Raw genomic sequence first — 15713 nt, forward strand, 5'->3', positions numbered from 1 at the left:
CCAAAAGGAGGCAGGAAAAGAGGAATAATGAAACAAAGAAAACATAGGACATATAAAAACAAGTTGCAAGATGGTTAAATTAAATCCAACTACATTACTAATTACGTGAAATGTACATGGTCTAAAAGACATATTTATAAGAGGTAATACACCTTATAGTTTTGCCTTTCAGATTTAGGTCTTGTTCAATCTAGAATATACATAATTTTTGTGAATAGTAGATACTGTTGTAATTTCATTTTTTCCCCATACATATACCTAATTATCCTAGCACCATTTATCAACCTTTCTCTGATGATCTTCAATACTGTGTCTGTGATGTCAAGTTCCTAGGGTTTTTTTTCTATTCCATTGGAATATTTGCCTATCCTTATGCAAATGTTACATTGCTCTAAATATTACAGCTTTATAATATGTATTAATATTTGATACAAGATGCCATCCCACTTACTTCTTTTTTTTTTTTAATTTTGTGCATGTGTGTTTATTTCTGAAAGAGAGACAGACAAGGGCAGAGAGAGAGGGAGACACAGAATCCGAAGCAGGCTCCAGCTCCGAGCTGCCAGCACAGAGCCCAACACAGGGCTCGAACTCATGGAGAGTGAGATCATGACCTCAGCCAAAGTCAGATGTTTAACCGACTGAGTCCCCCAGGTACCCCACCACTTTATTCTTCTTAAAGATAGCTATTATTATCCTTTATACTTTAATGTTTTAGAATCAGCCTGTCAAGTTGAAAAAAACAGTTCAAAGTTTGAGGCTGCTCTATATTCTGGGAAAAACTGACATATTTATAAGATTCAGCCCTTCTGTTCGTATCATGTTTTTTTCCACATATTGGGGTGTTCTTCAATGTCTTCAGTAAAGTCTTAGAATTTTCTCCAAAGAGGACTTGTACTGCTTTTGTTAGGTTTATTCCTGAACACTTGTATTTTTATACTATTGTAAATAATATATTTTCCTATTCAATTTTGATTTTCCTAATGGCTAATAATGTTGAAAATTTTATCATCTGTGTATTTGCCATCTTCATATCCTCTTTGGGTAAATTGTCTGTTCATGTATTTTGCTCATTTTCTTGTTGTTGCTGAGGGTTGTTTTTATTGTTATGGTTGTTGCTGAGTTTTGAGAATTCTTTATAAAATCTGGACAAAAGTTCTTTTGTCAGATATATGATTTACAAATATTTTCTCCCAGTCTACAGTGTGCCTTCATTTTCTTAACAGTGTCTTTCACAGAGCAAAACTTTTAAATTGTTATGAAGTCTAATATATCAATATTTTCTTTCATAGATTGAGGTTTTGGTGCCATATGTAAGAACTCTGTGTATCTCAAGGTCATGAAGATTTTCTTCTCTATTACCCTGGAAGTTTTAAATTCTTGTGTTTTACATTTATATATATGATCTATTTTCGGTTCATTTTTGGGTAAGTTCTGAGGTTTAGACTGAAATTCTTTTTTTTTTTTTCTCTTCCATATGACCAGTTGTTCCAATTGTCTTGATTGTATAGGATTTTAATTTATACAGGGGACTGGGTGATGACATAGAGAGGTCAGTGACATTGAAATAAGAATTTATTAGTTACGATTCCTGAGAGAAAGGGGCATGTCATGCCACAAAGATGGGAAAAGAACCAGGGTCAGTCAGGAGGCAGAAGGGAAGGGCATGGATACAAACTTTTGTTTTTTTACTCTATGGCAGGAAGTTGTTAGGTAGAGATAGCCACTATTTGGCAGGAAGAGAAACACAGATGTTAGAAATTGTGGTTGGAGATTTGTAATATCATGTTCAAGCATCCACAAAAGCCAGAATGCAGGAGAGATGTAACCTTGGGCAGTTAGTTTGGCTCTGTGACCAATGGATGCCAAATCTTCAAAGACAGAATCTATAAAAGTTTATTAGAACACCAATGCTGTTTGTTGAAAGACTATTCTTTCTTAATTGAATTTCTTTTGCATCTTTGTCAAAAACCTATTGACCATACTTGTGTGGACCTAATTTGGGGGCTCTATATTCTGTTCCATAGATGTATATGTATCTACCTATCTATCTTTGTGCCAATGCCACACTGTCTTGATTATTTTAGCATTATAGAAAATCTTATACTCAGTGTGATTCTTCTAACTTTATTCTTTTTCAAAATTGTTTTAGCTATTCTAGTTTCTTTGTCTACCCATATAAATTTTAAATCAGACTGTCTATAGCTGCAAAAGAATTCCTGGCATTTTGACTGGCATCGCATTAAGTTTCTAGATCAATTTGGGGATAACTGACATTTTTACTAGTTTGAGTCTTCCAATCCTCTTTGATTTCATCAGCATTTGCTTTGTAATTTTAGCATATAGCTCCCGTACATGTTTTGTTACATTTATACATCAATATTTCATTTTCTTTGGAGCAATTGTAAATAGTCTTTTTAATTTTGGTTTTGTACTTTGCTAATGTATAGAAATAAGATTGATACTAAACACATTAATTCTAAGAATTTAAAAAATAGATCCCTTGAGATTTTCTACATAGATGATTTTATGCAGATGTTATTTGAAAACAGGGAATTTTATTTCTTCTTTTTCTTTTGCCTTTTATTTCTTTTTCTTTCCTCATTGCATTAAGACTTTCAGTATGATGTTGAACAGTGACAGTGGACATCCTTGTCTTATGTATGAACTTAGGGGAAAAGCATTTAATTTTCCCATTTAGAATAATGTTAACTGTAACTTTTTTATAGGTTGCCTTTATCAGGTTTCTCTGAGAAGCTGAGTAAGTTCCCCTTCTCTCCCTAGTTTGCTGAGAGCTTCTTTTTTATTTTTTAACTGTTTTTTTAAATGCTTATTTTTGAGGGAGAGAGAGTGCAAGCAGGGTAGGGGCAGAGAGAGAGGGAGACACAGAATCCGAAGCAGGTTCCAGGCTCTGAGCCATCAGCACAGAGCCCAGCGTGGGGATCGAACTCACAGACCGCGAGATCATGACCTGAGCTGAAGTCACACACTTCACCAACTCAGCCACCCAGGTGCCCCTGCTGAGAGTTTCTAACCATGAATGGTTGTTATATTTTTTTTCAAATGATTTTTCTGCATCCGTTGACATGATTGTGTGGTTTCTTCTATAGATTTCATATGGTAGATTACATTGATTAATTTCTGAATACTGAACTGACCGTGCATTTCCAGGATAAAACTCATTTTTGGTTATGGTATGTTATTCTTTTTATATATTGCTAGGTTTAACTTGATAATATTTTCTTGAGGATTTTTGTGTCTATGTTCATGAGAAATATTGGTCTGTAGTTTTCTTTTTCTGTATAATCTCTGGTTTCATATCAGGTAAAGCTGCCTCATAAAATGAGTTGTTGAGTGTTTCCTCCTCCTATCTGTTCTGAAAGAGGTTGCAGAATTGGTGTTATTTCATTCTTAAGTGTTCAGTTAAATTTACCAGTGAAAACTTGTAAGCCTGGCAATTTATTTTTTGGAATGTTATAAACTAAGAATTCAATGCATTTAATTGTTTAGGGTTACTGATTTCATCTTGAGTGGCTTTATGTAGTTTGCGGTTTTCAAGGAATTTGTCTATTTAAGTTGTTGAGTATATGTGTCTAGAGTTGTTTGTAGCGCTGCTCTCTTATCCTTTTAATGTCTGTGGAGACTGTAGTGATATGCCCTTTCTCATTTCTGATACTGGTAGTTTGTCCCTTAATTTTCTTTTTATTTGTCACTCTTGCTAGAAGTTTATTCATTTTATTGATCTTTTCAAAGAAACAGCTTTGGTTTCATTGATTGTCTCTATTTTTTTTTTTAAGCTTTCAGTTTCTTCTTTCATTGTTTTCTTCTCTTATTTCCTTCCTTTTTAATTTGGATTTCTGTTGCTCTTCTTTTTCTGGTTTCCTAAAGCTAGCACTTAGAGATTTGAGACTTTTCTTCTTTTTTTAAGCACTTACGCACTCAATGCTATAAATTAACTTTTAAGCACTACTTCTGCTGCACTCCATAATTTTAATTAAAAAAAATATTTTTGAGAGAGAGAGCACAGACAGGGGAGAGGGGCAGGGGGGGGAGAGAGAGAGAGAAAGAGAGAGAGAGAGAGACTCTTAAGCAGATTCCATGCTCAGCAAAGAGCCCAATGCAGGGCTCGATCCCATAACCCCTGGGATCATGACCTGAACTGAAATTAAGAGTCAGACATTCAACTGACTGAGCCACCCAGTTGCCCCAATAATTTTTGATATATTGTGTTTTCATTTCCATTCAGCTCAACATGTTTTCTAATTTCTTTGAAGACTTCTTCTTTGAATCATAGATTATTTAGAAGTGTATAGCTCAATTTCCAAGTGTTTGGAGACTCTCCTGTTATCCTTATGTTGTTGACTTCTAGTTTAATTTCGCCATGGTCAGAGACAATACTTTGTAGGATTTCACTTCTTTTAAATTTGTTAAGGTTTAATGACTCAAGATAGGTTCTATTTTGGTGAATATTCCATGTGCACTTAATGTTCCATGTGTTCTTTTTGGATGGAATGGTCAATAAATGTCAATTAGATCCAGTTGGGTTGATGGGGGCATTGAGTTCTTCTATATTCTTTACGATTTTCTGTTTACTGGTTCTAGCTGAGAGAGGAGTGTTGAAATCTTCAACTGTAATTGTAGATTTGCCTATTTCACCTTTCAGTTCTGTCAGTTTTTCCCTCATGTATTTGGAAGTTCTATTATTAGGTGCATACATATTTACTATTGTTATATCTTCTGGTAATCATTTTATCATTATGTGATGTTCTTCTTTATCCCTGGTAATCTTCTTTGCACTGAAGTTTACTTTGACATTAATATAGCCACTCCAGACTTTGCTTCATTAGTGTTTGCATCATATATATTTTTCATCCTTTTACTCTTAAATTATCTACATCATTATGGTTGTAGTGGATTTCTTGTAGACAGCATATTGTTAGATCATTCTATTTTTAATCCATCCTGACAATTTATGTCATCTGATTGGTGTCACTAGACCATTTGCATTTTACTAAGTATTTTTATGGCTGGAATAAGGTCTACTATTTTATTGCTTGTTTTCTGTTTATTCCTTCTGCTCTTTGTTGCTCCTCTTCTTTTCCTTGTCTACTCTTGGATTACTTGAACAGTTTTTCGTTTTCCATCTTAATATATTATTGTGATTTGACTATATCTCTGACTATAGTTCTTACAGTGATTGGTTTGGATATTTAAAAATTACTTAACATTTCATAGTCTACATAGAATTAATATTGTGTCATTGTAATTAGAATGTAGAAGATTTACCACCTTATAAGTCCTGTTACCCTTCCCTCTTTATACTATATAAATATATCTCATGTATTATATTTAAATGCATTGAAAACTCAATCAGAAAATGTAGTTTTTTACTTTCAATCACTAAAGATATTCTAAAGAACTCAAAAGGAGAAGAATTTTCTATTATATTTACCCAGATATTTACCATTTCTATTGGTCTTATTTCATTCTTGATGTTTCCAGTTTCCTTCTGTCATCATTTCCCTCTGAAAAACTTCCTTTAGCAATTCTTTTAGAGTAAATCTACTCCCATAAATTTCAGCTTTCCTTGAAAGTATTTCATTTCCACTTCTGAAAGATATTTTCATGAGATATAGAATTCTATGTTGACAGTTCTTTTAACACTTTAAAAATGTTTTTCCACTGCCTTCTTGCTCCCATGGTGTTTGGTGAGAAATCACCATCTTTTCTTGTACTTCCCAGATAGGCATATATCTTCTTATGTAAAATGTCTATTCAAATCTTTTGCCCCCCCCCCTTTTTTTTAAGTAGGCTTCACACCCAGTGTGGAGCCCAATGCAGGGCTTGAACTCACAACCCTGAAATCAAGACCTGAGCTGAGATCAAGAGTTAGACACTTAACTTACTGAACCACCCAGGTGCCCCTAATTCTTTTGCTGATCTTAAACAGGATTATTTTCTTATAATTGAGTTGCAAAAATTATTTACAAGCTACTTGTATTTTGAATGCAAATCTGTGTCAGATGCATGATTTGCAAATGTTTTCTCCCAGTCTCTGGCTTGTCTTTTCCTTTTTCTTAATGTTGCCTCTTGAAGAGCAAAATTTTTAAAATTTTGATGAAGTCCAATTCAACCCTTTTCCTCTTATGGATCATGCTTTTAGTTTCATATTTTTGCCTAATCCAGAGTCATCACATTTTCACCTGTTTTCTTAAGTCTGGAATCCATATTGAGTTGTTTGTTTATTCCCCACCCCCCCCTTTTTTAAAAATTTGCTATGGTGTAAGGTAATGGGCTAAGCTCATTAGGTTGCATATAGATCTAACTGTCTTGGCATCCTCGTTGAAAAGTTCATCATTCCTCACTGATTTGTCTTGACACTTTTGTCAAGGATCAATTGACTATAAATATAAAAATTTATTACTAGACTCTCATTTCTGTTCTATTGATTTAGCTGCCTGTCCTTGAGCCAATACCACTATATCTTAATTATTATAGCTCTGTAGTAGGCTTTTGAAATGAGTTAAGTTCTCAAGCTTTCTTCTTTTTTTAGAATTCTTTTGGCTATTCTACATCACTTATATTTTCACATAATTTTAGAATTAGCTTGTCAATTTTTAAAAACAATCCTTGTTATTTACAATAGCCAAATTATGGAAGCAGCCCTAGTGTCCACTGATACATGAATGGATAAAGAAGATGTGGTAAACACATGCAATGGACAATTATTCAGCCATAAAAAGGGAAATCTTGCCAGCTGTAACAACATAATGGACCTAGAGAGTAAATGTTAAACAAAATAAGTCAGTCAGAGAAAGACAAATACCATATAATTTCATTCATTTGTGGAATTTAAGAAACAAAACAAATGAACACAGAAAAAAAAAAGAGAGACAAACCCCAAAACAGACTCTTATTAATAGAGAACAAACAGATGGTTACCAGAGAGGAAGTGGGTGGGGGCATGGGTGAAATAGGTGAAGGGGATTAAGAGTACACTCATCTTGATGAGCACCTAGTAATATATAGAATTGGGGAAATTTACATTGTACATTTGAAACTAATATAACACCGTATATTAACTATACTGGAATAAAAATATAAATTAAAATTAAAAAAGATTTAAGACAAAAAAATGAAAAACAATGCTATGATATCACAGGAATTGTACTGAATATACAGCTCAACTTAGGGAAAATTGCTATCTTAACAATATGGAGTCTTCGGATACATAATCAAGAATATATCTCTACTTATTTAGATCTTTAACTCTCAGGAGTGCTTTATAGTTTTCTGCATAGGACTCTCACAATTTGGGGGTTAAATTTATTCATACATATCTTTTTATTTTTCATACTATTGGAAACGGAATTATTGCCTCAATTTCATTTTTGGAATGTTCATTGCTAGCACATAGAAATACAATTAGTTTTTGTATACTGATTTCATATCTTGTGACCTCTTTACCCTGCAGCCTTGGCTAAAATTATCAGCTCTAGTAGTCTTTCTTTTCTTTCTTTCTTTTTACATTTTGGTTTTTTTTGGTAGCTTCTTTAGGATTTTCTTCCCTCCCCCCCCCCCCTTTAGGATTTTCTACACACAATAATATATAATCTGTGAATAAGGCTTTTTTAATTCTTCCTTCCTAATCTGTATACCCTTAACTTCTTTTTCTTGCCTTATTGTATGCGTTGGAACCTCTGGCTCAATGTCAAATAGGAGGAGCAAGAACAGACATCTTTCCCTGTTTTTAAGTAGAAAGATCACCTAAGCTGTAGGATTTTCATAGACACCTTTTAGCAAGCTGAGGAATTCTCTTCTATTCCTAATTTGTTGAGAATTTTATCAAGAATGGGGGTTGAATTTTGTCAAATGCTTTTTCTACATCTATTGAGGTGATTGTATCCTTTATTAATATGGGGTATTACACTGAATTTTGGATATTGAACTAAACTTGCATTCCTGTATTCCTGGGATAAATCCCATTTGGCTATGGGATTTATAATCATTTTTTATGCTGCTGGATTCAGTCTGCTCATTGTTTCTTAAGGATTTTTTATGGCATATAATCATTTTTTTATGTTGTTAGATTAAATTTTCTAATTGTTTCTCAAAGATTTTTGAATCTATAGTCATGAGGGATATTGATTTCATTCAATTCAAAATATTTTATTTTCTGTGATTTTTTTTTTACCTAAAGGTTATTTAGAAGTATGCTGTTTAATTTCCATATATTTGAGGATTTCCTTTTTCTGTCTTTGATTTATAATTTAATTATGTTATGGTCAGAAAATGTACTTTGAATAATTTCAATTAAAAAAAAATCTGTTGAGACTTGTTTTTATGACCTGGCATATGATTAAACCTGCAGAATGTTCCATGTACACTTAAAAAGAATGTGTATTTTGCTATTGTTATATGCAAGTACTGTAAATGTCAGGGAAGTTAAGTTGGTTGATAATGCTGTTAAAGTCTTTAAAATTTTGCTGATTTTCTGTCTGGTTCTTCAATTATTGATGGGATATAAATCTCCAATGGTGATTTTCTATTTCTCATGTTAGTTTTTGCCTCATATACTTTAAGGCTCTGTTTTGGGGTGTGGTACATCTATAGTTGATATATATTCCTATTGTATTGACCATTTTATTACAAAGTTTCTCTTTGTAGTTCTTTTCTGACAGTCAATTTTGTATGATAATGATATATTGCCTTCAATTCTCTTAAAGTTAGTTTGCATGGTATGTATTTTTCTATAATAGTAAAACTTTCAACTTATTATGTATTTGAATATAAAGTATCTTTTATAGATACCATACTTGATTCAGTCTGAAATCTCTGCCTTTTGATAGACGTGTTTGGTCTATTCCCATTTAATGTAATTTTTTTATATAGTTGGATTTACAGCTGCCATCTTGCTATTTGTTTTCGGTCTCATATCTTTTTTGTTCCTTTGTTCCTCCTTCACTGTCTTCTTTTGTGTTTATCATTTTCTAAGTGTACCATTTTAATTCTTTTGATTTTTAAACTATTTGAATTGTTTCTTAGTTGCTCTAGAAATTCCAATATGTGTGTTACTTTATCACAATCTACTTCAGGTTAATACTGCCTTAAATATAGCAACTTTGTTCCAATATATCTCTATTTCCTCTCCCTCTAATTCTAATATTGTTATATGTACCAAATCTACATATGTAATAAATATAACAGTACAGTTCCATAATTATTGCTTTATTTGCTCTTATTTCATGGAAAAAATTGAGATGAAAAAAGAGAAATATGTATCAAGTCTTTTATGTTTACCTACATTTTAATCACTTCCAGTGCTTTTCATTTATTCCTGTGGATTAGAGTTACTCTGGTATATTTCTTTTTAATCTGAATTATTTTAGTATTTCTTTGGTATTCCTTTAGTATTTCTTGTAAGTCTGCTAGCCTCAAATTATCTCTGTATTTATCTGAGAGTGTCTTTGGTACATTTTCATTTTAAAACAATAGTTTTGCTGGACATAGAAGATAGGCCCAGAAGCATTCTTGGTTGAGTATTTTTCCTTGTAGCACTTTGAATATATTATTCCAGTGCCTTCTCGCCTCCACTGTTTCTTTTTGCTTTTCTTCAAATTTTTATTTAAATTCTAGTCAGTTAACATACAGTGCAATATTGATTTCAGGAGTAGAATTCAGTGGTTCATCACTTACATGCAACACCCAGTGCTCATTCCAGCAAGTGCCCTCCTTAATGCCCATCATCCGTCTAGTCCATTGCCCACCCACCTTCCTCCGTCAACCCTCAGTTTGTTCTCTATCATTAAGAGTCTCTTATGGTTTGTTTCCCTCTCTCCCTCACCCCATATGTTCATCTGTTTTGTTTCTTAAATCCCACATATGAGTGAAATCGTTTGGTATTTGTCTTTCTCTATTTCCCTCAGCAATAATACTCTCTAGCTCCATCCATGTCATTGCAAATGACAATATTTCATTCTTTTTGATGGCTGAGTAATACTCCATTATATACATATCACATTATATATAATATTCCATTACACACACACACACACCACATCTTCTTTATCCATTTATCAGTTGATGGACATTTGGGCTCTCTCCATAGTTTGGTTATTGTTGGTAATGCTGCTATAAACACCAGGGGAGCATGTACCACTTTGAATCTGTATTTTGTATCCTTTGGGTAAATACCTAGTGGCGCAATTGCTGGACTGTAGGGTCGTTCTATTTTGAGGAACCTCCATATTGTTTTCCAGAGTGGCTGCACCAGTTTGCTTTCCCACCAACTGTTCAAGAGGGTTCCCCTTTCTTTGCATCCTCGCCAACACCTGTTGCTTCTTTTGTTGTTACTTTTAGCCATTCTGAGGTGGTATCTCATTGTGGTTTTGATTTGTATTTCCTTGATGATAAGTGAGCATCTTTCCATGTGTCTGTTAGCCATCTGGATGTCTTCTTTGGATAAGTGTCTATTCATGTCTTCTGCCCATTTCTTAAGTGGATTATTTGGTTTTTTTGGGTGTTGAGTTTGATAAGTTCTTTATAGATTTTGGATACTAACCCTTTATCAGGTATGTCATTTGCAAATATCTTCTCCCATTTTGTAGGCTGCCTTTTAGTTTTGTTGATTGTTTCTTTTGCTGTGCAGAAGCTTTTTGTCTTGATGAAGTCCCAATAGTTGATTTTTGCTTTTGTTTCCCTTCCCTTATGTCTAGTAAGAAATTGTTCTGGCAGAGACAAAGCGGTTGCTGCCTGTGTTACTCTCTAGGATTTTGATGATTTCCTCTCTCACATTTAGGTCTTTCATCCATTTTGAATTTAGTTTTGTGTATGTGTAAGAAAGTGGTCCAATCTCATTCTTCTGCATGTCGTTGTCCAGTTTTCCCAACACCATTTACTGAAGAGCTGCCTCCCCTGCTTCTGATAAGTCACCTATTGAGCATATTATTGTCGTATATTGTGTGTCATTTTTTCCTTGCTTGTAATAATTTTTTGTCTATGATTTTTTTCAATGATGTGTCTATGATGTGTTTAGGTGAGGATCTCTGTGAATTGATCTTACTTGGAGTTTGATGAACCTCTTGGGTAGAAGAAAAATCATTAAAAATTATTTTTGTTCATTCTTTGAACATATATTTAATAGCTACTTTGGGGGAACCTGGGTGGCTCAGTTGGTTGAGCATCCTACCCTTGATTTTGGCTCAGGTCATGATCCCAGGGTCATGGGATTGAGCCCAATGTCGGGCTCTGTATTGACAGTGGAGCCTGCTTGAGATTCTCTGTCTCCCTCTGTCCCACTCCCCCACTTCTGCTCTCTAAAAAACACTTTTTATTTTTTTTTTGTTTTTAAAAAATTTTTTTTGTATTTACTTATTTTTGAGAGACAGAGTGAGACAAAGTGAGACTGGGGAGGGGCAGAGAGGGAGGGAGACACAGGATTGGAAACAGGCTCCAGGCTCTGAGCTGTCAGCACAGAGCCCGATGCGGGGCTCGAACCCACAGACTGTGAGATCATGACCTGAGCCGAAGTTGGACACTCAACCGACTGAGCCACCCAGGCGCCCCTAAAAAACACTTTTTAAAACGCTATTTTGAAGCCTATGCCTGCTAAATCCAACATCAGGAGCCACCCAGAGACAGATTTTATTGAATGCTCCCGTGCCCCTGCCCAGCATGGGTTACACTTCCCTGTTTATTTTTCTTTGTGCTGTAAATCTTTGCTGGTAACTAGACATTTAAAATAATATATTGTAGCAATTTTTAATTTTATTTCCACCCCTAGGGTATTTTTGTTGTTGTTGTTGTTGCTGTTGTTTAAGTAATTTGCTCAGATTGAATACGCCTCCCCTGTGGTTTGTTTCTGTCTCTGCTTCATTTTTTAAAATTCTCTCTCTCTCTCTTCAGCATAGGGGTTACTCTTATGTCTTCATGGCTTAGGTCTCCTCAATGACTAACTGTTGTAGTCAAACACTAGTAAGGCTTCCAGCCTCACTGGGTGGGTCTATGTGTAGGTTGGGAGCACATTCAAAGCTCAGGTAGTTTTCGAGTCTACCATGACTTTAACCTTCTGCTTGGCTTTCTCAGATCTCTGTACATGTGCTCAGCCTCCCAGTCGTCCAGGAATGTGTGAAGAACTTGTATCCTCTTCTGGGCTGCATGTCTGTATAGCTTTCCTAGTCTCTAGGGATGTGTGGAGCATTTATCAGGCCCCTCCATGACTCTCATTTCCAGGATTTCCCTGGAAGATCCCTATTAAATTTTTGGCTAATTCTCTTGTCTGCTGCTATCCTGACCAGGACTAAAAGCTCAGCTTAGGAGAGATGCAGCCTTTTCCCATTTGTCACTGTGAGTGTGGGTTTCCCACCCTTCACTCCCAAACATGTCAGCCCCCCCCTGTCAAACAGAGATGCTAGTTTTCATAGGTAGCCCAGTTTGGTAGAAGCATCGGGCTGAATCAAGTGGGGCGGGAAATTGGGGCAGCTCAGGAAAGAATGCCAAGGATTGCCTGAAGACTCACGTCAAGTTCAGCAGTTTTGAGAAGCGAAGCTCTTCTCAATTTGTTATCTTTGGTTGGTTTCTAGAGACCTGATAGGGTTGTTTAGAAAACTCTGGTTTTATAATTGCTTATTGAGGAGAGGATGTCAACTCATTCACTTCTTCAATAGCCGGAAGCCTCCTGCTCTCACTTTGCTGTTGGCCTGCTAAATTCTTACTGCCACACAAAGTGTAGAGGCTTCTCAGAAAATTTAAAACATGTTTTCTCAACATTTTTTTGGTATTTCCACTGGAAGAATCAGTCTAGATATCTAGTGTTCCATACAGGAGAGTTAATACTGTATCAGTTTTTTATAAGCATTAAGTGAATTTCTTTATGCAAAGAATTCAGCAAAGTGTCTGTAACAGAAAGGAGCTAAAAAATACAGTAGTTATAATAATGTCTGAACACTTACATTGTAGGGATTTTACATACCTTGTTTTATTTAATCTTGACTCTAATAAGAGGTAGCCATTCCAATTTTAATGTTAGCAAAAAAATATATATGTATTTACTAGGCCAAGGACATGTAAGTAATAAATGGTAGAGTCAGGATCTCAATCCAAATCTACTCAATTCCAAAGCTGGTACCTTCCCCACTTTACCACACTGCTTCTATGGTAAAGGAGATTTCAGAGGTTGTTATTTTGGAGTAGCCTCTAGACTAACTAGGACATAGTAAGAAATTAAGTCTATTACAGGTATCAGGGGGAGGGGTTATTGTTATAGTAACTGGCAGTGACCCCCATCACAGTGGGGCACATATCGATTCCCAAAAGCAGACAGGGCTTTCGCTAAAACAAGTAACAAATGACTGTAAGGCTCCTGTGTGAACCATTGACACTGATAAGGTTTTAGGGTTCTATATGGTATTTGCCCAAATTCCAGTTACACATACTATAAACAATGATATTTGAACTAAGGCTACCACAAAAGTCCTTAAACAGCTGAACTTCATTCCGTTTCAAAGCTGGTAAGTATATTTGGGTATTAAGTAGCGAATGTTGGGAACGTTGACTTTTTTGGTTTGAATCTTACAAGTGGGCGACATTCATTTGAGTGATTATGAGACCGGTTCTCAGTTCTGAATATTCAGAAACTAGATTCTAAGTTACTACAAAAGCCTTCCTGACTGGTCTTTTCCATATCTAGTTTCTTCTCACCATTGATCTGTTCTTTAATCCTTGCCTCACTGACATTCCCCAAACATTCTTTAATCATGTTGCTTCTGCATGGTTTCTCACTACTTATTACTATTCTCAATTCTCTACTATAGGCCTTTGTAACTGGCTCCCAACTTACCTGTGAACTCTCTATCTCCCACAGTTCCCTGCTCCTGGTAGGCTCATTTACTCACTCTCCTTCCATTCTCTATTCTTACTACCTTCATTCTCACCTCCAAACCTCTGCTTATGCTTTCTCCCTACTCGTTTTCTTTCCTGCCCCTCCACATGATCTCTCTTCCCAGGTGGGCTCTTTTCTCTCCTCACCTACCCAAATCTTACGGGTCCTTTAACATCTACCTCCTTTCATTCAGCTGTGGACATTTGTTCGTGCCAAGAAGCATAAGCTCCAAAATTTGTCTCTAAGGTTCCTTTTCCCCATCTAACTTACCCAAAAAACAAACAAAAATTTACATTTTTATCCCACATCTAGCCTAGCCGTGGCTCCACATTAGGGGAAATCTCATTTTTGTTCAATTGATACATCACTTTTATCCCTCTTTTGACTGCCTCCAACTTTAATATAATTAGGAGATCGGCCCTTCCCTCCCCGGAGTTATATATCTGTCCTAGGCAATCTATTCTAGTTTAGATATGGTCTCTTCTGGGCCTATGACACAGCATATGGTTATTACCAAGTAACAGATATATTTCCAGAGGAAAAACTTGATTATAATTACGAGTCTCATAACTGAGGTAGTTGTAAATTATGTTGCATAATGTTCTTAGAATTATAAAACTATTAATATTTGAGTGCATTAATTATTTTGCTTCATGCTGTGCAGGCAGCCAAGAGATAATGGCTTCCTTTTAGCAAAAAAAAAAAAAAAAGCTATTCAAATGCTTGGTTTGCTCTGAGCCCATATCTCGCGTTTTTTCTTTGCCATCTCTTTGGTACCCATCACCTTCCCTGTGTTTTTTCCAGTTAGTCATCAATGTGGATGAGATGACATAAACAATACTGGCATACTTATCAGTTTACCTGCCAAGTCCGCTTCCTTGTCCCAGTCTCACCCTTTCCCACACAGGAGCAGGACAGTGGGAGAGGGACAGGAAGTGATGGAATCTGCTTAGAAGAGCCAAGGACATAATAAAAGAGGAAAAAACAAGAAGTGAAGAAGGAGAGGGGAAACTTAGGAGATGTTCTAGATTTTCTACCCACTTTAGTGGGTATGAACCAGTCTTACACCATTCCCTACTGGTTAGGACAAGACCACACATATTTAGGACATAAGAAAAAAAAATGCATTCAGATGAGAATTATTTGATAATACCTCTACAGGAATTTGGTAGGTGAGGCAAAATGAAGGGGGTTGGCATAACTGGTGTCTTACCTATAGTGGCTGAATCTTCTATAAGCAGAGACAATCAAGGTTGCTAAGACCCACATTGCATCAACTAAAGGTGGCCAAAGGCTTATTCCCATTTCAAAATATTTTAGTTGATAGTATATATAAAGATGTATCACTACTGTTCTTGCATTCCAAGGGACCTGAAAATTCCATACAAATAATTTTGCTTTCAATAAGTCAGTGGACTTTACTAGAAAAACAAGAAACAAAAGAACATTTTTGGCTAGTTATAGATACATCTGAACTGGGATGCAAGAGGAAGGAAGAATATGTCATTTTTACTGAGGTGAACTGCTCAGGAAAATAAAAGTAGTTATACTCTTTTAGCAATCTGCTGCTTCTTACCCAAAACATAAATCTCACTGTTGACTACGGCTGTACTGAATCGGTACTTAGAGAACTTCATGGGCGCCCGCTCTGTCCATTGATCTTGGCTGGGGTCATACTGCAACAGTCGGTTGCTTAGTCGATCTGGTTCTTCATCAGGAAGATCCATCTGTGTGAAATATGACAGCCGATGTAATAACATACCATTTAGAAATCTCTGTGAGTGCATGAGTGCAATTAATCAAAGCAGACAGCCAAGGAGATGAATAGAAGTTA

General features: G+C 35.5%; 2 protein-coding genes across 2 annotated transcripts in view; one reads left to right on the forward strand and one right to left on the reverse strand.

The window, feature by feature from the left end:
* Positions 1-15713, reverse strand: part of KBTBD12 (kelch repeat and BTB domain containing 12) — a 63641-nt gene that overhangs the window by 45863 nt on the left and 2065 nt on the right. The window contains exon 2 of the mRNA XM_042962267.1: positions 15456-15606. Within this exon, the coding sequence (XP_042818201.1) occupies positions 15456-15606 (151 nt within the window). The remainder of the gene's footprint in view (positions 1-15455; positions 15607-15713) is intronic.
* MGLL (monoglyceride lipase) overlaps positions 1-15713 on the forward strand; it is a 245209-nt gene that overhangs the window by 18836 nt on the left and 210660 nt on the right. The window lies entirely within an intron of this gene.

The sequence above is a fragment of the Panthera tigris genome, chromosome A2 (genome assembly GCF_018350195.1).
Source record: "Panthera tigris isolate Pti1 chromosome A2, P.tigris_Pti1_mat1.1, whole genome shotgun sequence".
Classification (NCBI taxonomy): Eukaryota; Metazoa; Chordata; class Mammalia; order Carnivora; family Felidae; genus Panthera; species Panthera tigris.